This window comes from Lonchura striata, chromosome 8 (assembly GCF_046129695.1).
Source record: "Lonchura striata isolate bLonStr1 chromosome 8, bLonStr1.mat, whole genome shotgun sequence".
In the NCBI taxonomy this organism is placed as follows: Eukaryota; Metazoa; Chordata; class Aves; order Passeriformes; family Estrildidae; genus Lonchura; species Lonchura striata.
This window is the reverse complement of record NC_134610.1, coordinates 9203313-9227983: the sequence shown is the minus strand read 5'-3', so window position 1 is coordinate 9227983 and position 24671 is coordinate 9203313. Positions and strand designations below refer to the sequence as shown.

Here is a 24671-nt window from a genome sequence, read left to right as displayed (position 1 = left end):
CCTTTGCAGGACTGTTCAAAGATCTTATTATTGCTGGTGAAACCAGTGGGTTTAGAGCTGCTGTTTTGTTTGCTTAAATGGGAATGTTCAGGTGACAGCCATTCCTAAAAGCTTCACCCTATTATTTGATGTAAGGCCAGCTGGCAGGCCTTGGTTTGCTCCATGTAATTTTGTGAAGCAGCAGGCCTTTCCAATAATTATCCTCGCTCTATTTCAATCAAATGCTGCTTGAAACTTTGGCTCAGTGTAACAGAGAACATGCAGCAGTAGCTGTCATCTCAGAGCCAGCAGTGCACACCAGACGTCTGGTATTGGGGATGTCTCTCTTTCAAATGCTTTTATACTCCTGGAAAAGGTGCTTTATTTCCTCAGCTTATAAACATGCATCAGGCACTGCTTCCAGGACCAGTGAGAGAACAGGGATACAGCAGGGATACTGCTGTCAGATTTGATGATTTTAGTAAAATCTGCTGTCACAGTAACATGAATATAGCTGTTTTGACTTGTCCACAGAGTTCATTGAGGAGAACAAAACCAGAGGCAATTGATCTTTCTAAACCTCACTGCCTTGATTGATCCATACACTCAAGAGGCAGGGTATCTTTGCTGTCATAAACCTCAGAAAATCCATGCAACCTCGTATTAAAAAATAAAGGCATTGAAATTTATGAGAGCAGCTAGGAAAGCAACTGAGAAATACTGGCTTGGGGAGCTGCCAGCCAGCACCTCAGGTGACTGATCTGACTAACAGAGTCCATCAGTTCCCCATGTATATTAGTGCTGCTAGCTCGGCTCTCAGAGTCATTTTTAAGGCAATAATTGTCTTAGCAAATCAGCAATATAATTTAACTACTACTGTCTAACCTAGTTTGATGGTCATCCATTTTCTGAAGTCACCAAATTTTATTTTTTTTTCCCACAACACCATTATACCAAAACATACATATATTTAAGAAAAAGAAACAACTTTATAGAAATGTTGATAGTGCTTCGAAACCCTCAAAGCTGGGGCTGTTAGACATTACTGGAGGTCTCCCCACTTGAGAATTCCCCCGTTGCACTGGGCAGAACAAATTTGACGTATCTGCCCTTCTCCCAGCCCCTCCTGATTCGCAGAAGTCTGTGCTGGATGCAGGGCAAACTGAAGATGACTTTGGCTATGATCACAGTGCATGGCACGAGCAGGGTGAGGGTGTAGGTTGGGGGCAGGTAGAATTTGTACTGGTTCTCATCGAAGGCCCTCGACCAGCCGTAGGTGAGCGTGTGCAGAGTGCTGATCACCAAGGCAATAAATCCTAGGGAGGACTAAAGGGAAAAGAAACACACACCAGTTAGCAGAGTACCTTGTGCCTGGCAGCCTTCCTGTGTTTTTGACATTTTCTAAGTGTACATGACATAGAAGAAGCAATGGGTATTTCTGCATTTCCTTGACACCATAAAACATGGCTGGAAACCTTTCCTGGGGAGTGTGCCAGACTGTGCTTTTCTTTGTCTAATCAGAGGTTAAGTGTGACATTAGAAGCTCAGCAGGAATTTCCCAGAAGGTGCTGCCAACTCAGCAGAGAGGAGGGCTCCTGTATCCTGTGAAGCAGCACCTGCTGGGCAGGGGAGCACAGGCAGCTCCCAAGGGCTCCTCCCGAGCTGCAGCTGCCACCAGCTCTGCTGCCACCAGCTCTGCTGCCACCTCTGCCCTGCCACTCCCTGGCTGGCTGGGGCTTCTGGCCAGCAGGATGGAGCATCAGTGATGTGGCTCTGGACCACAGCTGGCACTGCTGGAAGGGGGTGAAGCCACAGCTCCACACAGAGCAAAGACATCTTCAGGTGTCATCTTCAGGTGAGTGGTGTCATCCACTGGAAAAGGAGATTGTGCTGGCAGAAGTGCTCTGTTCTGAGGTGAGCAACAGCCCTCAAGGGTTTCCTCCTGTCTCAGAGATCTGTGTTGGTTCAAAGGCTGTGTGAAGAGCCCTTTATCCACTCTGGGAGGAAACAAGAATGCAGTCCCTGTTCTACAGGCAAGAACGTCCCCCATTTTCAGCTGAGATCATGCTCCCAAGCACCCACAGAGACAACATCTCCTCCTGAGTACTTCCAGCTCCCTCTGAGGGTTGCTCTCAAAGATAGGTTTTAAACTCTCTCCCTCACTGAGGGCTTCCTGCCAGCATCAGAGGTGGTGGCTCCTGAGCTTGCCAGCTCCCACAGCCTGCTGGCACTCAGCAGCACTGGGCACTCGCCGTGTCTCCCTTTGTGCAGGCCTCTGCTGCTGTATTTTCACAGAAAAATGCAGGTGTAGCATCTTGCTCTGCTACCCTACTTTGAATGCTTGGTCTAAGCCTGAAATAACAACCAAGTTTCAAGATGCCTAGACAAGGAAAATTTTGCTAATTTTAGTTAGTCCCTAACTTAGGGAAGAAAGCCTTTAAAAGCCAAAATATCTGTCTTGGTGCAGAGATCAGCAAGAAACAGTTTTCCTGAAGACATGTCCAGGAAAGAGGACATGGCAGGGAAATAACCAAGCAGGGCAAGACTGGAGGAAGGACCTTTTAAAAAACCAGTTTCATCCAAAGAACTACTCAATTCACAGATTCCCCTTCTATTTTTGATTGCTGAGAAACAATTAAAAAACCCAGACAACTTTTAAAAATGTACCACGTTATGACCACAAAACCAGACCAAGACTCCTCTAAACTTCTAATCTTTTAAGCAGCTGAGGGGACTGGGCAAGGGAGGGAAGGAGAGCTATAAATATGCTACCAAATCTAGGTACTTCCCTTTTACAGTATCTATCAGGCTGTCATGTGGGTGTCACTGAGTCCTGCCAAGGCAGGGAAGAACTCTTCTCTGTGTACAGCTGAGCATTATTACTCAAGGTCATGCCAGGAAGTGGGAACAGAGCTGGGAGCTGAACCTTAGTCCTGTGTGCAGGCCCACACTCATCCTTTCTTTCATGTCCTTCTTACCAGAAGCCGTGTCCATGTCCTAAACCAAAGTGGTATCAAGCAGCAAACCCAACAGGGTCAAGACTAGTTGCATTTGGAAAATTAAGGAGGAATTTGCTTAAATATGCTGTGGTCACAGTTGAACCTAACAGCAGGACCTGACCCACAGATCATCCATCATTTATAGGTTAAGATTCTTTCCAACAGGCAAAAAAACCCCGGGGTGGCAAAAGGTTTGAAGTGCCAGGTTAGGACTGATCTGGCAAAGCAGGGCAGGGGTGAATCAAAGAGCAAATGCTTTCTGCCCTGGGCAGGGGGTGCATTCAGTCAGCCCCAGCATGGCAGAGATGTCAGAGCTGGAGATAATCACCCTGTGCCTCCACAGTTTCTCTTTAAAGAGCTGCTGGTACTGGGGGAGAGGAAATTAATAGGACAAAAGGTGAGAAACCATCACAGGCACTCCGTGACTGACCCACCTTTGTGTGTGGACAGTGGGGATGAAACAGAAGGCCTCACTGGCAAGAAACACATGGCAACAAACACATGGCTAAGCTGCTGGTGGCTGGAGACAGGGCTGGCAGCTCCTCTGGCAGCAGCAATGGGCTGATCCTCTTTTAGCACAAAGGAGGAGCTGGCTGGGGTGAGCAGAGGGGGCTCCCAATGCTGATGCTGGCTGCATGGCTGCATCCACCAGACAGCTGGATAGAGGCAGCCTGTATGTGCACAGAACCCAAAAGTTCTGCTGATTGCAGCTTGGCTCAGTGTTTGCACCTCAGTATACACTCAGTGTAGCACAATGCAGAGCCTGCAGAGCACCCCTAGGGGCTGGATTGCCCAATGCTAGCCTTGATTCCACTCTTCTGCTCTCAGTGATCCTCTCCATGCAGTTTCTGGCTATGAAATCTTTCTGGGTTTTGTTTTAAAAGTGGCAGAGGCTTTTTTTGTACTGTCACAACATGAGGAGTGTGGGGCCAGCAGCCCTGGAGGGTGTTACAGCTCTCTAAAAGGTGCTGTAGGAAGACAGTATCTTCCTGATGCAGGCTTTGCATGTATTTTCTATTCTGCATTAACTCTTCTACTTCTCCCATTTCCTCGGTGCCTGCAGGCTCCCTGTAATGCACCAGCAAAGGTGATCCAGACTCATGTGGCTCATTTAGAAATGCTTGGGCAGAACTGAAAGCAAAGAGCCCCTTCCTGACCCAGCTAAGTTTCTGACTTGTGCAGCCATCAGTACTACGAAATTAAAGCTCAATGGAAGCAGCTCTGGCCCCTCGCACTGCCTCGGCAGGAGGGTTAGGAAAGGTCTGATTACAGATTCTTTACATCTTACGCTACATGAACTGTGAAAGAAACCAGGTCAATTCAACCTTCAAATTCCAGGAGGGCTTCACAGGATAGGAAGGTAAAGGCAATCATACACATTTTAACTTCTCAGGCAATTAGAGTTGATTTGTAAATCACTGGGGAACGTTAAAAATGTCTCCTATAAGAAGAATTACATACAAATCATTCCTGTTAGCCAGTGTTTCAATCCTGTACATTTTATGTTAAAACTACACACACAGGGGAACTGTGTATCCAGTTTAACTACATTTAATTGAAATTTGAGTATGTACAGGAGCTACTGTGAAAATTAACCTTTTTTCCTGTAACTTTGGCAACAATACAAATGGGATTTTCGACCTGTCAGGCAACAGATGTGTATTTTAATGCTGTGGCAGTATATGGCACTAATACAGGTGTACATACTGGCTGCTGGAAAATGTCAGACTTGGGAAGCTCTGGGTAAGGAGGGGACTAAAGTGACTCCTGAATTTGCCTCACGTGTGGCTTTTGGTACAGCATCTCTCAAACACTGTGCAGTTCAACTGAGATGGGAACAAATTGCTGCATTTTCTGGAAGGCATCTGGCTGGGGCATCTGCACTCTGCATTTCACCTCTTTTATGCTGTAGAAGTGCTAGAAATCCCAAATATTTGAGAAAGCAGCCTCATGTTTCACCCCTTGTATTTACACTGTGCCACTGTGCATTAATTCAGGGAGGCTCACTCTGAGCTATGTGAATATAACCTCAGGAGCCTGGAAGCAGTAGCTGTAGCTACTTTTAATTTCCTCAAGAAAGGCACCACTGACTTATTGAGAAGTAAGTAATTTAAAAGATCCCTCATTAAAAAAAGTAATATGGAAGCTAACATGGCAGGAGATCTGTACTCTGCTCCTTTTACATGGTATTTCCACAGAGAGGCACAGTACCAGCTGTGCCCCTCCTGCGTGTGATCAGCTGGGAGCTCGTGTCACACTGTCACGCTTTATTCCGTGCAGACAGAAATAGGTGCGAGTATTTTTCCATGAACTAAGCCAGCCAGTTCCCATGTGGGGCAGCCAAGAGCTATTTTGGAACTGACCATCACGAATTTGTCTGGTCCCAGTGCTGATATCCCTTAGAAAGGCTCGGGAAGGTCCCACAGGGAGATGGGACAGTCGCGTTACACGCACGAGCTGCCACAGCAATGTTTGTGTTACATGACACAACGCCAGCACCCTCCAGGACAGCTGCCAGGCTGCCTGGGGAGCCAAAGGGAAATGCAGGGGGTTTCAAAGCCTCCTTCCAGGCTGCAAGGAGATACTTCCCTTCGTTTGGGATTCCTGTTGTGAGATGTGCAAGTCAGGACTGATTTATCCAGTGTCCCAGCAGCTGCAGCCCTCCCCTGAGACATGGAGGTGAGAATTAATATGCTCCCATTGTCCAGTCTGAAACAGAGGTTTAAAGCTAGTCTCCTTCTCCTTGAGGGATGATCTCTTGGGGTCAAGCTCTCCTGGTGCAGCTCTTCTACTCAGTGTAAATAATTACTGGCTAGCCCACAGCAAGAGGGGAAAGAAGACAAACTGGGTTGCTCGTTTGGTGATCGGGGCACTCGTGGGAGAAGCAGGGGAGCAGACTTTAAACTCCTGCTCTAATGAACATTGAATTATTTATATACCACTGAAGAGCTTCAGCAGAGCTTAACAGAGGCTGGATGACAAATATTCACCTCTGCATCCCTGAGCCCTGCCCTCCCTTTGGAAGGGTTATGTGTGTGCCAGCCTGGTGCAAAGGGAGGCTCCAGAGGGGAGCTGCAGGGGAATGGGGTCCTGGGGGGGGCTCACACACATTGGGTGTCACAGGGGTTACACAGCCTGGTGCATGCTAAGCAGCCCTGGTGTAGGAGGCACAAGTAACAAGGGGTTTTAGGGCTGTGGGGTATGACTGTGACACAGTGAGTGGAATCTGGCCTCAAAATCCACTTTAATGCACAGGGGATACTTGAAAGGTTCATTCTCTGGTATCTCTGTTAATTAGCCCTAAGCCTGGCTCCAAATGCATCCCTGAAAAAGTTGTAGCCACTGAATATAGTGTCTGTGAAAATCCCAGGAGGCAGACTCAGGTCACCAAGGGAATTTGGCCCTTGAGAGCTTGGCCATCACTGCAAGTGGGAGGAAGGCTCCTAAACCAGTCGGGAAAAACTAAAGTTTTCTGCACTTTTTAGAATCAGGTAGCCTTTTCATTGAAGTCATACCCAGTTCTCTGAGCTGTGTGAGCTCTGGCAGTTTACAGACCACTCTAAGCCTTTTTGAACTTGTCTATTGAACACTTGGGTGCATGCAAGCTCTGCCAAACCTGTCTTTCCCCTGCACTGTCCTCTCAGGCTCTCTCATTTTCAGCAGCTCACTCTCCCTGAACAGCAAGGGAGATCTGTGTCCTGTAGCCAGCTGTGTCCACAGCAAGATCCCTGCCTGCCCTCCACAGCAGCTCCACTGCTGATCCACATGTGGATGCCCATGACACCTTGCATTTTCCCTTCTCCTGAGAAAAGCACCTTCCTTAGACAGGACAAGTGCTGTGTGAGAGCAGCACAGCCCCAGGACACACCACTCTGCCCCTCTCTGCCTCTGGGTCTCACCTCCTGCACGAGGGGTCTGTGGCTCCGGGGTGCACGGGGAGGTTTTGCTGCTGACACCAATGCACAGCTGCCCTGCCAGAGCAGGATGTGCTGGGAAAGCAGGTCAGCCCCTGCTCTCTGTGAGGGCCTGACTCTCATTCTGCAGAATCACTCTCTGGCATCAGCAAATATCAACTTTACCTGAATGAAACTGAATTCCCTCCAGTTGAGAGAGTTTGCGATGGATGGAAGTGAAGTGATGGCAAGTAACGACAGCAAGCCCAGGGCAATTATTCCAACAGAGATATAAATCTCCATCCTCCAGACTTCCTCCTCTACCCAGATTGTCATCTTCTTCTCCACAGCCTGGCATGACAATGAAGGTTTGTTAAAATGGGGCGCTTAGGGACAGAGGAACTGAGTTTGATCTGTTTTGGTTTTGGAAGCAGGTTTCCTGGATGAGCACTGGGTCCTATTCACACCTCCAGCACTGTTTGCCTGTTTGGGAGATGTGGAAATGCTTTCTCTTATCCCAGAGCCATTTGGCCATAGCTAGACCTGATATGAAGCCTGCTGGGAAGAACTGCTCTCAGTTCCCATGCCTATAACCACAGCAGCAAGCCCCAAAGTCACATTTGGACAGATAATTACAATGAGAACTCAGTTTCAAGCCATGAAAACAAATACAGATGCTTGAATATGCAGTAGTCTCCTAATAACCTTTGTTTTAAGTGCATTTAGGGGGGGAAATTGTTCATGCTAATGGAAGGGAAGATGGGTTTTATACTGCATGGCAAAGAGGAACATTTAGAACTGTCCTCTTTAGCCCATTAAATGGGTTTAATTTACTAAACAAAGATGTTGCTATAAAACAGGAGGTAGAGGGGAAATGAACACAGGATGCTTGCTTGAGATTAATGTGCAACTGTGGCACTTGAGAAGAACCTGCTCAAGGCTGGAGCTGAGAGGCTGGGAATGGTGTTTGATGGAGCTCTGAACAGGCACTGCTGTCAAAACCAGCCATCCTGCTCCCCTCTGCCCCCACAGCCCCTTCCCTCCTTTCTGGGACAAATACTTGGAATCACTCAGTCAAATGCCCCAGCACAGAAGGCAGAGGGGCTGTGGGGTAATCCCTTGAGCACATTCCCTCCTCAGCTGCAGGAGGATTGTGCCATCCCAAGAGGGAGCAGTGTGGAGCAGTGAGGAGCCAGGGGCAGGAAAGAGCAAATCCCATCCTCACATGGTACTACAGAGCTGGCTGAACTGCCTGAAGGCAGCAATCTCACACTGCACAAACACTGCTGAGCGTGTCCATAACGCAATAAAGTCCTTTTCCATTTCCTTGTTCTTATATAACTGGTTCTTCACCACCATTTTGTTAAACTCCTGCAGGCACAGGGTGATGAGGACACACAACCTTCTCTGGGTTATGACTTAGTTACTTCAGAAGGCACAATTATGAACATCAGTGTCAACAAACAGGGATGTCCCAAGCTCCTAGTACCACTGGATTTCCCCTCGCCTATCATTTTTTCCTGCCTGACCTAGTCTCAGGCACACCAGTGCCAGGCAAGGTTGGCTTCAAAGGCCTGTCAGTGTTTCTGGGGAGCAGTGGCACAGGAGGGTTGCTCCTAGCCCTGGCTGTCAGCGCAGAGGGAGCTGTGTATCCAGGGAGATGGCAGCTCCTCAGCACAGACAGATGAGCGCTCACCTGTCAGGAAGTGCTCCTAGAGAGCTTTTTCCCACTGTCCCACACCTGCTTTGGAAAATGAATGAACAAACCAAGACATTAGGCCCACCACCCCAGACCTGCAGGAGCTGAGAAGATTCCTGACCTGAGGAGCAGCCCCGTTACCTGCTTGACGGCCGTCTCGATCAACAGGTACCGGTGGGAGCGGCGCATGGGCAGGCACAGGCTGTACACGGCGTGCAGGGCTGCGCAGAAGAAGCTGAGGAGACCAATCTGCTTTCGGTGCTGGAGCCACTGGTCCAGCCAGTCTGGGAAGCGCCGGTACTTGGTGCCGTAGTAGAGCTGGGAGCAGGCTGCCAGCACCCCGGGCAGGTAGACGAGAGACAGCATGACGTAGGACACGCACGGCAGCGTGGTGTTGACCACCTCGATGGGGATCTTGTACAGCTTGTTCTTCTGCTCCCTGATGTAAGGGTGGATGACCTGCCGGATCAGGTTGTAGGTGAAGAAGCAAAGAAAAAGCCCCAGAGCCAAAAAGATGGGGATTTTCCAGGCTGGCAAGAGGCGCAGGGGAATGTTCTCGATCTCGCAGGCTGACGACATGCAGCCCATGTCCACAGGGGTGAATCCCATGATTTGAGCAATTTCTGCTATGGTGCGCTTGGCTTCTTGGTTATTTGAGCAGATCAGAACCTGAAACAAACAGAAATACACACATAGGGCAAAGAAATCAGGCTGCTGGGATTGAGTGCATCGGGAGGGATTCCATGTCACAGGGAGCCTATGTAATCCACTCAGCACCACAATTCCTGGCAGGCTTTTTGACATGGCTGCCAAAGACCTCTCTCCTGGACAGGTTTCCTTTCATGCATGCACTGCCAGTTTGTTTCACTGGCTCTGTTTAGATAAACAGACAAGTGAATAATACTTTTCACTTAGGCAGATGCTCCAAGGACTACAGAGTGTGAATTGACTGAAGGTACTTCATTTCTGGACAAAGAAATGCACAAGCTAAGGGGTGGTCTCTGGATGCCACAGCCAGCACTCAGGACTCCTTCTCCTGGAGCCTAAGGCCATTTGTTGATGCTGCCAGACCTCAGCTGCTGAAAGAGCTGGGATTTAGCCCTTGCTGGAAGAAAACAATACCTGCTTATTTCCATCCCTGGCACCCGACTGCAGCGTCCAGGCAGAAACCACATTAAAAGCCTTCACCACGGTGCAGGCTGGGAACAGGGAGGCCAAGTACTCCGCGTTGGATTCTTTGTGATGGTTGATCTCCGTGTTGTTGCTGACATCCACCAGGATCTTGCCCACCAGCACATCAGCCAGGTCACAGAGGGTGGAGTAGTGTTCCCTGAAAATCGCCACGAAGATGACATCCGCCTTCTTCACGGCCTCGGCCTGGAAGGTGACCTCTGCTGCAGCAGGGAACAGGCTGGCCTTCCGCTTCGGGTTGCGGCTGCCGACCACCACCCTGAAGCCGGAGCTCACCAGGCGCACGGCCAAGGAGCGCGCGAAGTCCCCGCTGCCCAGCACGCCCACGGTGCGGCCGGCCGGCGGCGGCGGGCTGCAGTCACCCTCCCTGCTCCCATGGCCCAGCAGAGGTTTGGCCATGTCTCCTCTGGACATCCTGGCGGGAAAAACAAGGAGAAATGCAAATTCACTCGCAGAGACCGAGACTGCATCTGAGGTCGTGGGGAAAAATGCCGCTTAGGCCAATCGAACGTGGATTTGGTCCCAGTGGCCCAGGACCTGTTTGCCAAACCCTCCAGGAAATGTGCAGTAATGTACAGGCACCACTGGAGGGGCACAAAACACCGTTCTGGGTTGGAAGGTGAAGGCTTTTATGGAACTTTCCCAGGGTTGTGTGATCCAACAACTGCTGGATGCACTCATCCATCCTTTGTCTCACACTGCAAAGCCAGGCAACACTAACAGCAGTCAGGACCAGAAACTTGGAGATTCCCATGGAGCTACCAGACATCTCCTAAAGAAGGGGTCCATGAACATCCCTGAGACTACATTTGGAAAAGCTGGAGGGGTGCTTCTGATTTGCCAGAGCAGAATCAAGGCAGAAAGTCAAATTGAAATGAAAGTGTCCTAAAAGTGGTAAATGAAGAGAGTTGCAGCCCTTGCCTGACCCAATATTTGGGTCTGACAAGCACTGTTTGCTTCAGCTCTTTAGTGAGTAATGAGAACTTACTCGTGACATTTAAAAAATATATTAAAACATGATGAGATTTGCTCATGAAATATCTTGATGAGCTTTACAAACATTAATGAATTTTGCCCTGTAATAGATTAGATATTGAGGGCATGGAGAGGTTTTAAGCAGATCAATGAATTCACAGGCAGCACAACAGCTGAACCTGGAGGTCAGAAGAAACTTGGGCAGGGAGCTGCCAGACTGCTCATGGGCTGTGTCAGTGGCTCAAATCTTCCTCCCAACTTAAGGAACAGCACATTTACCCTAAAGAAAAGGGTCAGAGATTTTAAGAGGGCTCAGGAGGCAGCCCATGGAACTTGCACACCAGGACATTTGGGTTTTGTATTGGCACAGTGATAGAGATTATAATAAAAACTGTAATTAACAAACTTGTGATATACTGGGGATGGAAACAAATTGCCTTTGGTGGAGTGCAGTCTCACCTCATACCTGGTCAAGTTCTTTCAAAGTGAAGGTGACCATTTGGATTGGTGACCTAGTTCCTGACACAGGTGTGTTTTGCATGGGCTTTTGGAAATGTCCTTCACCCAAGGCTTTTCTGGGACTGGTGCAAAGGGGAAAGGCACTTCTGCATGAACAGTTACCAATGGGAAACAAAGGGTGAGAAGAAATAAATTATTTTCCTAATGGGAATAGGTTGCCAAGGGATTTCCCGGAGGATTTATGCTGTTCAAAATGCTCACAAGTGATCTGGGAAAGGGAGGGAATATTGACAAGATGGAACTTGTGTGTAGTGATCACAGAATCACAGAATGGTTCAGGTTGGAAGGGACTTGAAGATCATCTACTTCCAACCCCTTGCTATGGGCAGGGACACCTTCTACTCGACCAGGCTGCTCAAAGCCCCATCCAAGCTGGTCCTGAACACCTCCAGGGATGGGGCATCCAAAGGATCTCTTTGCAATCTGTTCCCATGCCTCACCACTTGTATATTAAATATTTTCTTCCTAATATCTACTCAAAATAATTTAGGACAGTCAATCTTTCTTGTGAAGAATCTGCAAAAGGATCTCCCCATTCAAAGTGCCTGAGCACCAAAATTCTCTATAGATGCTAGAGAAACATGGCAAGAGCTGCCTGTGGGCATAAACTGCCTGTACCATATATACACTTCAAAGAGCTGTAAATTTGTTAAAACCACTCAGTAAAATGATCAAAGGGTCACATTACTATAAAAAGACCAACTTGGAGGTCCCTGTCAGACAAATACCAAGCACAGCCAAGTTACTGGAGGAGATCTCTCACACTGCAGCCAGGATCTCAATCCTGCTGCTCACTAAAAACCTGCAAAACACCTTCAGCAGATGGTCTTTGAAACTGTAATTCACTGTCCTGGGTACAAACCCATCATGGTTTCAGTGACAATACTGTTTCTATGGCAGAGGTCTGTCTGCTCTCCCTGCCTCTCTCCATCACCACCTTGTCCCAGAGATGAAAACGTGCTCAGGGAAGAAGTGCTAGCAGGGGAAAACTAAGTGCCAAAGAAGTGCATGGTGACTTCTCCTTAAAAACACATGTCCACTGTATAAATACACAGATCAAACAGCACACTGCAGTTCTGCTTATCCCACTGGAAAAAAAAAAAAAAAAAAAAAAAAGGCGGGGGGGGATAAACATAGAAAGGGGACACAGGGAAAAAGCGAGAGGGATGACTTCCAGATCTCTGTCTGCAAAGATGTTGGGGCTTCTTTCCTGGTCCCTTCTTATCAGAAGCTTTATCACACACTCACTGCTTTACTTTTTAGAAACCTTCTTGCTTCACCTAAATTTACTCATGTCCAGAACTATTTGTTCTAGGGACAACACTATTGTTCAGAATAATTAACCTGCCCTCCCATACCCACCCCCCACCTTTCCACCACCTGTGCACAAAAAATATTGCCCCAAAATAAAGAAACACATCTCTGGCTCTCAGCCATGGGGGCAGAAATCAGCATTTGGGGTGACAAAGTGATTGTAACCCATAATCGATTTAAGGCACCTTAAAAATTCTCTCTGTGGTCCCACTGGGATGTAAATGTTGCTGCAAGCAATTTTTTTGTAGTGTGTTTCCTCTGTCCTGCAGCTGCCACTGAACATGTAAAGAGATGTCGGTAATGTTTCGAGATAAACATCTTTGCTGTCTCCAGTTATTTTGATTAAAAGGGCTGACAGAATTAAACAGCCTTTGAAGTCAGCAGGAGATTTACCAAGTAAGAAGACTCAAAATATTTTCTGTGAATTTTGGTGTGATTATTTCAGTCATGCTCTGACTGGTGGGGCTTTGGAGCAGGACTCATCCCTGCTGCCAGCCCATGGTGGGAGGGTCCCTGGCACTGGCTGCTGCCAGGGCTGCATTGCTGTCATTGCCATGCACCAAAATCTTCCTGAGAAAGGAGGGGAACATGCCTCTTTCACCACAAACACATTTCACTGAGACAAACGCTGTGGTCTCTGCCTAGCAGGTGCCTGGCAATGGACTGTCTGATTAGGCAACAGCTTTTCTTCACTTCTGTATCTCTGGGGAGCACACAGACCCCCCCTCGCCACCACTCCTGACTTACCGTGCCCACGCTGCTTCTTCTGCACTACGGACAATGTCACCTGCTTGAAACTCTCCCTCCCAAAGCTAATTCACCACAACAAGGTCAGCCCAGCCAGAGTCGGTGCAAAGCACCATGGCCAGGATGCTGCAGAGGGGGTCATGAGTGAATATCATGGTGCTTAGACATCCCTAGCATCTCCAGACTTAGCTAAACCCCATTTATTGATCTTTCCTGTCAAGCAAACTGCATCCCTGCTGAGTTCTAGCACGTGCAATTCAAGGAGATCAGTTTCTTACCAGGGAAGCTACCAGATGATTTAAAGCACAGTAAAGCACAGCCCAGTGGGAATAAACAAGCTCCAATTCTAACTGAGCAGCAGTTCCCTAACTAAAATACTGAATGCAATGTACAGCTGCCCTTCAGCTCAGCTGCTATGACACCCTTACATCGCTGCTGTGCCCACTGTAGCACACTTGTTCCTGTGTGCAGTTCAGTGACTGCATTGCCACTACTGCTGCTAATTGCAGGGCAATAGCTGTGATGTGCAGTGGGCAAGATGGGGAGCTCTCTGCTGGGCACTCTACAAAAACTGTCCAGAAGGCAACTTCTGCCCCAAGGAGTGGGATCAGACAGACAGCAGCTGCATGAAACAAAGCAGTTAAATCTCTGTTGCTCAGGCAGAAGGAGGGAGGGGCTCTCACAGAAGGAAAACAGGGATAATTCTACATATTTTGCACCTGAGGCTTGGCAGAGGCTGTTAGCTTAGGCTCAGTGCCAGGCAAACAAGGTTTTTCTGCCTGTCTGCCCACACTGAGAGACTTCACTCAAGTTTTGCAGCAGGACAGCCGTTCTAGGTGGAGCTGGGCTGCAGGAGCCCACTCAGGTGTCCCTGGGCTCACAGCAGAGTCAATCTGCTGAGCAGATCATCCCCCACAGCTACTGGGGAACAGGCACACTTGTTATCCTCTTTCAACAGACACAGGGGAAGGAGATACTAACAATGATGGGACTCCAGCAAGTTTGTCTGGGATGACCCAGATATCTTTCACCACGTCTTTAACGATGAGACCATCTCTTGGGGCCCCTTTCACATCCTCTGGTGCAGGAGGATAGCCTAGCTGTTACTATAATTTGCAGTCCAGAGGTGTTTGTACACCCTGAAGAAGGATGGACCTGTGGTGGCAAGGCTTTGCTTCAGTTCTGGACAAAAAAAAATCAAGATTCATTTCAATGCCCTGGTATTTAGATTTATCAGATAAAAGACAAGTTAGTTTTACCATAACTCTAATAAAAGGCAGTGTTTTAAACATATCAGACTGTGCTGAAGAATATGGCAGCTCATAGAGAGCTCCAACAAATCACCTGTCCAGTGAAACCAAACTAGTTCCTGTTTGCACTGAAACTCATCTTTGAGCTCAGCTTCACATACTCAGTCTGCACCACCACTTGTGTCTTCCCTCAAAGTCAGTGTTTGTTTAGACTGACCACAACTGAGTGTCCATAAGCTGTGGATTCAACCCGTGCAGGTCATCAAAGAGCCTGCTCTGTGCTTCAGCTTCTGCTAGGGTGCTACTCGAGATAAAGCACATGATTATTATACACATTCCTTAACGAGCACATGGGTTGAAAGACCAGCAAGGCTCATGAGGAATTAAAGGATGCAGCAGAGCCTTTGGTCAGGTCACTGCAGAGGAGTGTCATGATTTCTGCACTGGAAGGTCTTTGGGCCCTGCCAGCCATGGCTGGCACCAGCTTGGTCCCACAAACACACACACTCCAGGGACAGGGGTGATCTCTGCCCCCAGGGATTTCCAGTCTGCATGGAGAGACCTTTGAGCCGTGAAGCCAAAGCCCTCCAGCCTCTGTTTGCAGAGCATCTCTTGCTGTGTTAACCCTCCAAAAGCCACAGCTGCAGAGGAGCATTCAGCACCTGAAGCATTCCACTCAGGTCTGGCTGCAAGCAGAAATACTTTTCTCTTTTTGCTAACACCATTTTATTTCCAGGGAAAATCAAATGTTTAAGTCTCTTTCCCACATACACAGCATCCCACCCAGGAGCACAGCAAGCAGCATGAACCTGAACCTGTTGGAACTGGAACAGATTTAAGTAATAGAAGAGCTTATCCAAAGCTGCTTTAATCTCAGCTCTGGTGCACATTTCTGGAGAGCTTGCAGTCCTGCCCAGGCTGACTGGAAATTACTTCCCTGGCAAGAGAAAGAGTCAGGGAAACCAAGCCTGCTGCCTTTTTGCTTGTCCCTTTTTCTTCTTTCTCCTTCCAAAGCAGAGTTATCTCCCAAACGGTGCAAACCAGGAACTGGCAAAGGATGCAAATCACCCTTCCAGAAAAGGCACATTGCAAACCCAGCTGGGCTGCCAGCCAGGACATGAGAATGAGGAAATACTGGGAGCTGGGCTGTCCCCACTGCTGTCCTTCAGCCCGTTCACCCTCGGGCACACGGCACAGGGATGGGGGGCTGTGCACCCCATGTTCCTGCTGCTGGGGTGGGGAGGTGGGACAGGGACCAGCATCAGGGCAGCTGCTCCTGCCCCGAGCCGGCATCGCGGCGTGCTGAGCGTGGCAGTGCGAGAGCGGGGACAGGCCTGCCCTGGGCTCCAGGGGCTGACATGGGCTCCAGGAACTCCCCTGGGCTCCAGGGACTGCCCTGGGCTCCAGGGGCTGCCCTGGGCTCCAGAGGCTGCCCTGGGCTCCAGGGGCTGCCCTGGGCTCCAGGAGCTGCCCTGGGCTCCAGGGGCTGACCTGGGGGCTCCAGGAGCTGCCCTGGGCTCCAGGGGCTGACCTGGGCTCCAGAGGCTGCCCTGGGCTCCAGGAACTCCCCTGGGCTCCAGGCACTGCTGTGACCCCACACCACTGTGGGCTCCAGGAGTTCCACAAGTCCCCCTGCAATTGTTCTCCACCCCGATGCACCTTGCATTCAAATATCCTCATCCCTCCTCCTGCCCCAGGGCAGCTCTTTATCTGATTACCGCATTATCAGGTATTTATCTGCTGAAACCACTTCCATAAGCTCCTGCAGAGCCCTGCTTTCTCTCCTCTTTATCTCTCAATCCAGTTAACCTTATCCCTTCCTCTTTTACCCCCAAAGGACATGGCAAATGATTTGCCTTCTCCTCTGCAGACACACACGTTCTGTATTTGGAGAAGAGGTTTCCTATCTCCCTTTGGTTTTTCCTGCACAAGTGAAACCAAACGCTTTCATCAGAGCTGTTTATTTACCGAATGTCCAACAACTCAGCCTCTGTTCCTTGCTCTCATTTTTCTTGGAGGATGCCCAGAACTGCATTTTCCAACTGAGCCCCTAAAAGGCACCACCTGGAGCAGAGATGCTGTTTCCCCAGTGCACAGCTTTTCTTTCTTCATCCCAAGAAGACTGTTTGCTTTTGCACAACTGTGCCCCTGTTAACTCATGGGGCACAGTGTCCCTGTCCTCTGGCTCCCTGTGACCACTGCCTGGCTGGTCGCTCACCTGGTGTCCAGCCGGTCAGTCAGTCCTACCACACTGGACAGAACATGTGCCCTGTTTTTCTAAACCAGCTCTTCAGCTTGTCACAATCTTCAATCCTTAGTCTCTTCTCTAAAACGTTTCCAGTCCCTCCTAGTTCAGTGTCACCTACAAATCCAGTATCTGCTTCCCTACTCCATCCCACACTAATGAAAACATGGGCTGACAGGCACTGACCCTCCCAACTCCATATACCCTCTGGTTTATACACTGAAAAAAAAAATATAATGTTGTTTTTGAAAGCCAGCAGTGAAGCCTAAGGCATGTCCATGTCCCTGACCACAAGATGTTCTTCACCAGGACCAAAATCCATAAACAGCTCTCAGAACAGGGGAAAGTAGAGGAGAAAGGGCTACCAGAATTTCACACAAGGACAAAATAACCACTTTTTCCCACACAAGCTCAGACATTTTGGCTACAGTTCTCCTACAGAATTACACCCACTTGTGATCACTTTGCAGGGACAGTTTCTCTCTCCAAGGATAAAGCCTCCATTTTAATACAGAGCAGGAAAACTGAGCAGGAATACCTATCTATGATAAACAACTGGAAAACAAACCTTTGGCCTGTTTTTATCAAAATGATGTATCTTAAAGCAGTTATCAACAGGTTCTGCCATAGATCTCTTCAAACTTTTCTCCCCCAAATTAGCCTCCATTTGCAGTGCCACTTCTCTGCAGCAACGTCCTTGTCTGAAGAACTTCCTCTGCTCTTGTATGGCTTCTCTTGCTTTCATTTGAGGTCTTCATTCTCTTGCTGGTCTTGTCAAGTTAACAAGTCAGTGACTCACTCATTTCTAAGCCTTCCCCTCCCAAGTGCGAGAAAAGCAAGAAAACAACCCAAAGGTGGAAGCTTCTCAGGTAGATCTAGTAATTCCCTGCAGCCAGACATGATGGGTGGAGGTGTTCCTGCCTAAAATGAGTTGGGGTTTCCACCCTTCTCCGGGCCTATGGAGGTTAGTCAGGACCTGACTTCAGCAGTCACCACAGGGAGCTGGCAGGCTCCAGCTCTCTCTTTAAAATCTCTTTGTGCCTTTCCAGGAAAGGCATGGAGGAATTACGCTGAGCATGCACAGAAATATTTGTTTTGGCCATTTCCGTGCCACAGTGCCTGTTAGAAGGGTCTCCAAGATCAGCACTCTCCTGCCTTTCTGATTTTGCTTCACCCCGTCACTCAAAAGATGCACAGGACCACACGGGGAGAAGATGGCCTGGGAGGCAGTGTGGGGTGGAAGGAAGACACAGCCTGTGGCAGAAGGCCAGCCCATCTCCCACTGATCTGTTTTACCCCCTCCATGGAGCACAGATCTGGTACACAGTACAGAGGTAGCTCTGAGCCAGCCTTGAAAAGGCGTGAAAACAGGAAAGGCAACCAAAGTAGGGCCATGTACTGCCTCTTCTGATTTTCCCAGCAGCTCCTGGGAAAGAGGCAAACACAACTGGCTGACCAGGTAGTTATCTTTGGAGACCCAGATGGATAAGAGAGAGATGCTCTTTGATGGAAGTCAGCTCACTGCCCTGCTTTCCCCTTCCTCTCACAACATCTGCCTTCAGTCCAGCACACTGCACAGCAGATCCAGCTCTCTTTCCCCTGCACTGGCAGGGGTCTTGCAGGCCAGCCCAGAGAGACAAATACATGCAGTGTGAACAACCCCAATCCTTAGCAAGACCCATGTGTGCTACATGAGTACAAACACCACGGATTTCACCATGGTGCCAAGCTGCTCTGACACAGGTTCTGTACCTAACCCCAACATAAGAAGGATGTGGACCTGTGGAGTGAGTCCAAATAAGGGTCACAGAGATGCTCAGAAGGCTGGAGCCCCTCTCCTATTAAGACAGGCTGAGAGAGTTGCAGTTGCTCAGCCTGGAGAACAGAAGACACCAAGAAGACCTTAGAGCACTTCCAGTACCTGCAGTGAGCTGGAGAGGGATTTTTTACAAGGGCTATAGTGGTAGGACAATGGGGAATGTCTTTACAGTGACGGAGGACAGGTTTATGTCAGATATAAAGAAGAAATTCTTCACTTTGAGGGTGGTGAGGCACTGGCACAGATTTCCCAGAGAAGTTGCGGATGACCTATCCCTGGAAGTGCTCAGGATCAGGTTGGACCAGGTTTAGAGTGACATGGTCTAGTGGAAGGGGCCCCTGACCATGGTGGAAGCTGGAATGAGATGATCTTTAAGGTCCCTTCTAACCCAAACCACTCTGTAGCTCTAATAGTGCTTGCACATGATCAGGAGTTGGTATTGGGCTCCTTCAGTGGTGGACGTGTTATCTACAGACCCAGCCTACATCCCGTGGGGAGCTCTTAGGACATTTTTTTCCAAAGACTACAGCGTTGTATTCATACTAAAGAAAATGCATGTGTTGCCACAAACAAGGCTTTAGAGAGACTCACTGAAAATCTGAGAACCTGGAAAAAGGATGGGAGGAATTCCTGTCTCAGTGCCTTAAACCCCAGGAGACATTTCAAAATGTTTAGGCCCCAGAGTATGTAAAGGCCTTTGGAAATGTGTTGGAAGCTCCCACATTACTGACATACTTTCAGAAACTTTACTTTCAGTTAAGTGACAGCTCACTTAGATGAAGATGGGAAGCTGCTTAATCCACTGTAGGTCTGCACAGGAGACCTCCTATGAAGAAGCAATAAATTCAAATTTGAAAATATAATTTTCTTCCATTATGATGCTGACAAAAAGCTAACTCTAATCAGTGATGGTAAACTTATAGATAACAAATTGGTGCATTTTAATTCCTGGTGTGTGACATTTCTTATCACAGCTGCCACTGCCTTTCCCACCTCAAAAGAGCTGGCATGGCTGGCCTACTTCTTCCATCATCGGAAAAAATGTGTTTCCCCTGAATCTAAACCTGCTTCTATTTATGGGTGTGATGTTACAAGGTCATATTCAAAGCATAGTTCTTAACAATTAAAAGCAAAACAGCCCCAAAACAAAAATAAAGAGCAAAATAAGCAACAAAAGAATTATTACACTGTCAAAGAGCATGTTTTCCTGGGGTTTGATGTGGTTTTGTTAAACAGACTTGCTGAGTCATCAACATTTTCTCCTTTACAATCACAGAGGAAATCAAGTATGTGCAGTGACTGTGGCATCTTACATTACTGTACATTTGTTTCATAGCAAATGTGATTTTAGAAGGAAACAAAAGCTTGATGCAGTATTGAAATCTTATTAGTCCTGCATCTCCTCAGCTCACAGGACTATGATGCTGTTGGCGACAGCCTTCCTCTCCAGCTGTCTCTCAGTTTTTGTTTCTTGCCACAGCAGGCAATTCTCTATGTGTTAGTTTTATTTAGACTACTCTGAGTGAAATGATCTGGGGTTCTCTATACCCCTCTGCCCAGCTCAGCCATTACGAACACAAACACTCCCCCAAGCTCCCTGGTGTCCACGGACAGATGTCACACCTGGACAGTCCCACCCCAGCTTCCATCACCTGTGGGGTGCTCCTACCATAGAGTCACCTCTACAATTCCTTCACAGCTTTCATCCCTTGTAACTCTTACATGGATCAAATACTGAAGTCCACCTCAAAAACCATCCAGCCTTTGTAGCTTATACAAGTCCCTGTGTCGATTCAGAAACCCCACAGCTGCTCCCTGCTCGCCCCTGAGGGATCCTGGGCCCTGGCCAAGATTTTCCCCAAGTTTTTTTATATCTCTGTGCTGATTTCTCTGTGGCTGTAAAAATCCACTCATCTCCTCAAAGCATTTAGCGAGCGGAGAATGCAAAGTGAAACCTAAGCGCCAAGAGCTGCTCCCTGAGGAGCACAGCGCGAACGTGCATCCATCCACCCATCCATCCACCCATCCACCCATCCGTCCGTCCGTCCGTCCGTCCCCGTTGCATCACTCGGAAAACGGAACCCGACCCGTTCCGGGGGCTTTGTGCCCGGTTGGTGCCAGGGATTTTCCCGCACCCGCAGGGATGTGTCCAGCAGCCACGTGAAGGGAAGCGCTTCCCGCGGGCAGCCCGCACCGCATCCCGGCGGACCTGCCGGGGACGAGCATCCCACCGAGCTCTGCCCGGCGACCGCCCGGACCGAGACACTCCGGCCCCCGCAGAATCTCCGCGCGGGACGCGGCCCCAGCCCCGACACCAACCCTCGCACCGAGGCGTCCGAACGCGCCCCGGGACCGCTGTCCGAGCCCAGGGGCGGAGCGGGCCGCGGGCAGGGAGCAGCCGCTCCGCAGCCCCGCCGCGGGGACCCCGGGCCGGGCAGCGCGGAACGGGGGCCCGGCACCCAGCGCACGGAGCCCCCGCTCACAGGGCAGCCCCGGCGGCGCCGAGCCGAGCCGAGCCGAGCCGAGCCGAGCCGAGCCGAGCCGAGCCGAGCCGAGCCGAGCCGAGCCTCCCCCGCCCTGCACCGCTGCGGGCGGTTCGAGCCCCGCTGCGGCTCCTCGCCGTGCTGGCGGTGCCCGAGCCCCGCCGCGCCCGTCCCCCCGCGCTCCTCACCTCTGCGCGGCGGCGGAGGGCGAGCGGCGCCGTCCGGGAGCGCGGAGCCGAGCCGTGATATCAGGCCCGGGCTCCGCCCTCCTGCCCGTGTGCCCGCCGGGCCCGCCGGCACCGCTCGGCTCGGCACAGCCTGGCCCGGCACGGCGCGGCTCAGCGCCCGGCCCGGGACCGCCCGGCTCAGGGAGAGGGACCCCCAGCCCCGTGCCCGCAGCGCTGCCCGGGCGCCACTGCCGTGCCCGGGTTAAACACACGCGGGCAGGAGGGCATCGCTGCCGGGCAGCCGGGCCGCGGTGTCCATTACAGACAGCAGGCGAAGGCAGACCTTAATTCCCTATTTGTAAACGCATTTCGGAGCGTGGCTCATTTTAATGGGCGGGTGCGGCTTGTTGCGCCTCTGTCCCTGCTATCAGGGGCCGCGCACTTGTTCTGAAAAGCTGTGCCGGAGGCGTGGAGCAGATAATGGTTCTTCACCCCAAGAGTTGTCCTGCTGCAAACACCCGACACTGCCACACGGCCCCGCTCCGCTGGACCGGAGGCAGCAAACTCCCAAAGCTGCCGGGAGCTGGCACCAAAGGGAGAGTCTCCAGGAAAAAGCACAGGGGCTTGAAACAAATCCCTCTGGAGCTTTGGTTTGCTCACTCACTCAGGAGAGGAGCACGGAGGGAAGGGACCTGAAGGGATTGTCTCATCGCCCCCAGCCGTGGGGAGGCGGCTGCAGTGTGTGTTTGCAGCCCGGGCAGAGGGATGTGCAGCCCCTCTGAACCCAGCCTGAAATGCTTCACGGCCCCTGCAGTCAGGAGGGTTTTCCTAATCTTTTGCCAACTGCTATCTCCTCTGTGTCCTCCTTGCACATGGGATGTGTTTTCCTGGGATGAAACAAACACCATTTTTTTCCTCTCTCCCGGGCAGGCTGTGATTTTAATTATCTCGGTCCATTCTCATTGCTGTCCTGTGCAGATATCCCCCATCTCCAGTCTCTGTGCTGCCTGCAAACAGGCCCAGCTTGCAAGGGTACTCTCCACCTCTCACATCCATGGGAGATACAGAAACCTGCAGATATGGAGAAGCTTCAGAAAAGATGTGGGGATTGCTGGGGAAAATTCCCATTGGTGACTCCCAGTGGCTGGACACTGGATAAGAGAGAGCTCCAGAGGCTTGGGATGCTCAAGCTGCAAACTTTGAGATGCTGTGAGTTCCCTGGCTATTGGACAATACTGGAGAGGTGTGAAAATCTATTGACATGGTTAGGAGAAGGAGGATCATTGGAATAGCTGTATTTCATCACCCCTCTGCAAAGGCCATCTGTAACTAAATGCATCTGGAAGAATGAGATTACTCTTTAGCCCCTTCTTGCCTGTAGTGGCCCCTGGCTCCTCATGCCTATCATGGTGATAATTTATATGCCACAACCAGCTCTTTGTGGAGAGTGAAGGACAGAAATCATTGAACTCTCCTGCAACTGCTGCATCTTGTCACTTGCTCTCCCACATTATGTGAAGCACAAATTTTGCCTTTAAATGTATTTATAGAATCCATAGTCATTGCCATGTTTGCCTTGGTCATTGCAATTCATCTTACAAATTTTTCTTTGCTCTTTCAGGTCTCTGCATTGTGTGGGTCTCTCCCTGATCCTGTTTTCCTGCATGGGGCAAGGCTGCTGCCAGGGCGGTGTGGGGTAAGTCACTATCCAGTTCTGTGGGTAATGACCAGCCCTCTGGAAGCATTGAAATCTATTTCTCCTTTTTTAGATTGCACTTCCTTTTTTGTAAATTAGCAAACTTTTCACCAAAACACCCTCTGCTTTCCCACCTTTATGTCACAGAGAAGAATGAATACCAATTTTATACCTGTTTTCCTCTTCTCAAACTTGTGGCTAGCCCTGTCCTGCTTGCTGGACAGTTTGAGTCCTGCAGCTCCATTTTTTCAGTAGGCAGCTAAGGCCTCCCCACCTCCCAGACCTTGACTGGCTTTATTGGTTGCTCAAAAGATTCCCTTGGGAACCATGTTTCTGATGAGAGATCTGATGTGGACTTGCAAGTTGGCTTAATTTATCTTCTACCCAGAGAGAACCAATGTGCCAGCATTGTGCTGAGCTTGGCCAGTGTTTCTGGGTGTATTTCTGGGGTTCTTTTCCCCTTTTTCCTTGCTGATCTGGGGCAAGGACTTTTCTCTGTCATCTGGACTGTTCTTCTCTCAGCAAGCCTCTTTTCCTGGCCCATCACTTGCTGGTCAGAGCTGCAGCTCTCTGGCAGCACCGTCTGTGTCCCTGTGCCCAGCTGGCTGTGTCCTGCTGTCCCCTTAGCCATGGTGCCAGCTGCACCCCGTCCTCCTTGTCCTTCCCCTCCATGGGGACAGGGAGTTCCCTTGGATCTGCTGAGGGCTGGGGCTGCCAGGCTCCTCCAGTGCCCGTGTGCTGGCACAGCATGGCACTGGTGAGCAGATGAACCCTGACAGCTCCTGGCTGCCCAGCCAGGGAGCCATGGGGAGTCCTCACCCCCCACATTGTTTTGGGGGGGCTGGAGCCATCTAAGGTGACAGTGTGGAGGGGTGCACCAGGCCAGCTCAGCTCCTGCCCCACACCCAGTCAATAAGGGGGGGTGACCCAGGGCATGCCCGGGTTTGCTGCAGTGAGACACGAAGGCAGTGGTCCCTGAGCCTCCCTGTGCCCCTTCTCCCTCGCCAGCTCCCTTGGGTTCATCTCGTGCCAGCCCGAGGGCTGCTGTACCCCGGGGACCACTGGGGATGCAGAAGTGCTGGGCAGCAGTGGCTGCACCTGAGCAGATGCTGTGACAAAAGCAGAGTTTGGGGACACCGCCTCACCTGCCACTCACAATGTCATAACCAGGGAATGGCTCAACTTCCCCCTGAAATCCAGGGGCAGTAAATGGCAAACTTACCACTGGAAAACCAATCCTATTTGGCAGTCAGTACACGTAGCTCCTCCTCTGGCTGTCCCAAAGCTGTGGTTTGGGCTGGAATCTGCTTTTCTGGGGCCCGGTGGTACCGTTTGGGCTGGGAAATTGGGTTATCAGCACAACAGGGTTCTGTCTGCTCTGGACTGGCACATGGCCTGGGGCTGCCGAAAATACCAAGCTCAGAAAGGAGCTGAGAGGCTGGAACATGTGCAGTGTACATGTACAACAGAGGTGGAGTGTGGAGATAACATGGTTAATTATTGCCAGCAAGTTAGTTTGGCACGGTTGTGAAACAGAAAGCTCGTGTAGGGGAATGATCTGGGGACTGCAAAGGTGGGATGTGGGAAGCTGTGTGAAGTCAGAGCTGGGCACACAATGTCTTTGTCAGGTGAAGAAGTGGGAACTCATGCTGTCACTCGACCTCTCTGGGGTTACCCAGAAGGACTGGGAGTGAT

The 24671-nt window shown here is 50.1% G+C and overlaps 1 protein-coding gene across 3 annotated transcripts; it reads right to left on the bottom strand.

The window, feature by feature from the left end:
* Window positions 1–883: 883 nt before the first annotated feature.
* STEAP3 (STEAP3 metalloreductase) lies at window positions 884–24397 on the bottom strand. Of its 3 annotated transcripts, none has more exons than XM_021548681.2 (5): window positions 24199–24397; window positions 9693–10176; window positions 8712–9239; window positions 7058–7222; window positions 884–1305 (listed from the first exon to the last, which is right to left on the bottom strand). In XM_021548681.2, exons 2-5 carry the CDS (start codon window positions 10173–10175, stop codon window positions 1015–1017), a joined length of 1467 nt encoding a protein of 488 aa, XP_021404356.1. In that variant the 5' UTR covers window position 10176; window positions 24199–24397; the 3' UTR covers window positions 884–1014. The 3 variants fall into 3 exon arrangements, with proteins under 3 accessions (XP_021404356.1, XP_021404357.1, XP_021404358.1); XM_021548682.2 differs by lacking the exon at window positions 24199–24397 and adding an exon at window positions 21302–21340; XM_021548683.2 differs by lacking the exon at window positions 7058–7222.
* Between the last annotated feature and the right edge of the window lie 274 nt (window positions 24398–24671).

Coding starts and splice junctions, on each gene's coding strand:
- STEAP3 (XM_021548681.2), bottom strand. CDS start 10,175: ATGTCCAGAGGAGACATGGCCAAACCTCTGCTGGGCCATGGGAGCAGG. Junction 9,240..9,692: donor CCAGGGATGGAAATAAGCAG/GTATTGTTTTCT, acceptor TGTTTGTTTCAG/GTTCTGATCTGCTCAAATAA. Junction 7,223..8,711: donor TCGAGACGGCCGTCAAGCAG/GTAACGGGGCTG, acceptor TTGTCATGCCAG/GCTGTGGAGAAGAAGATGAC.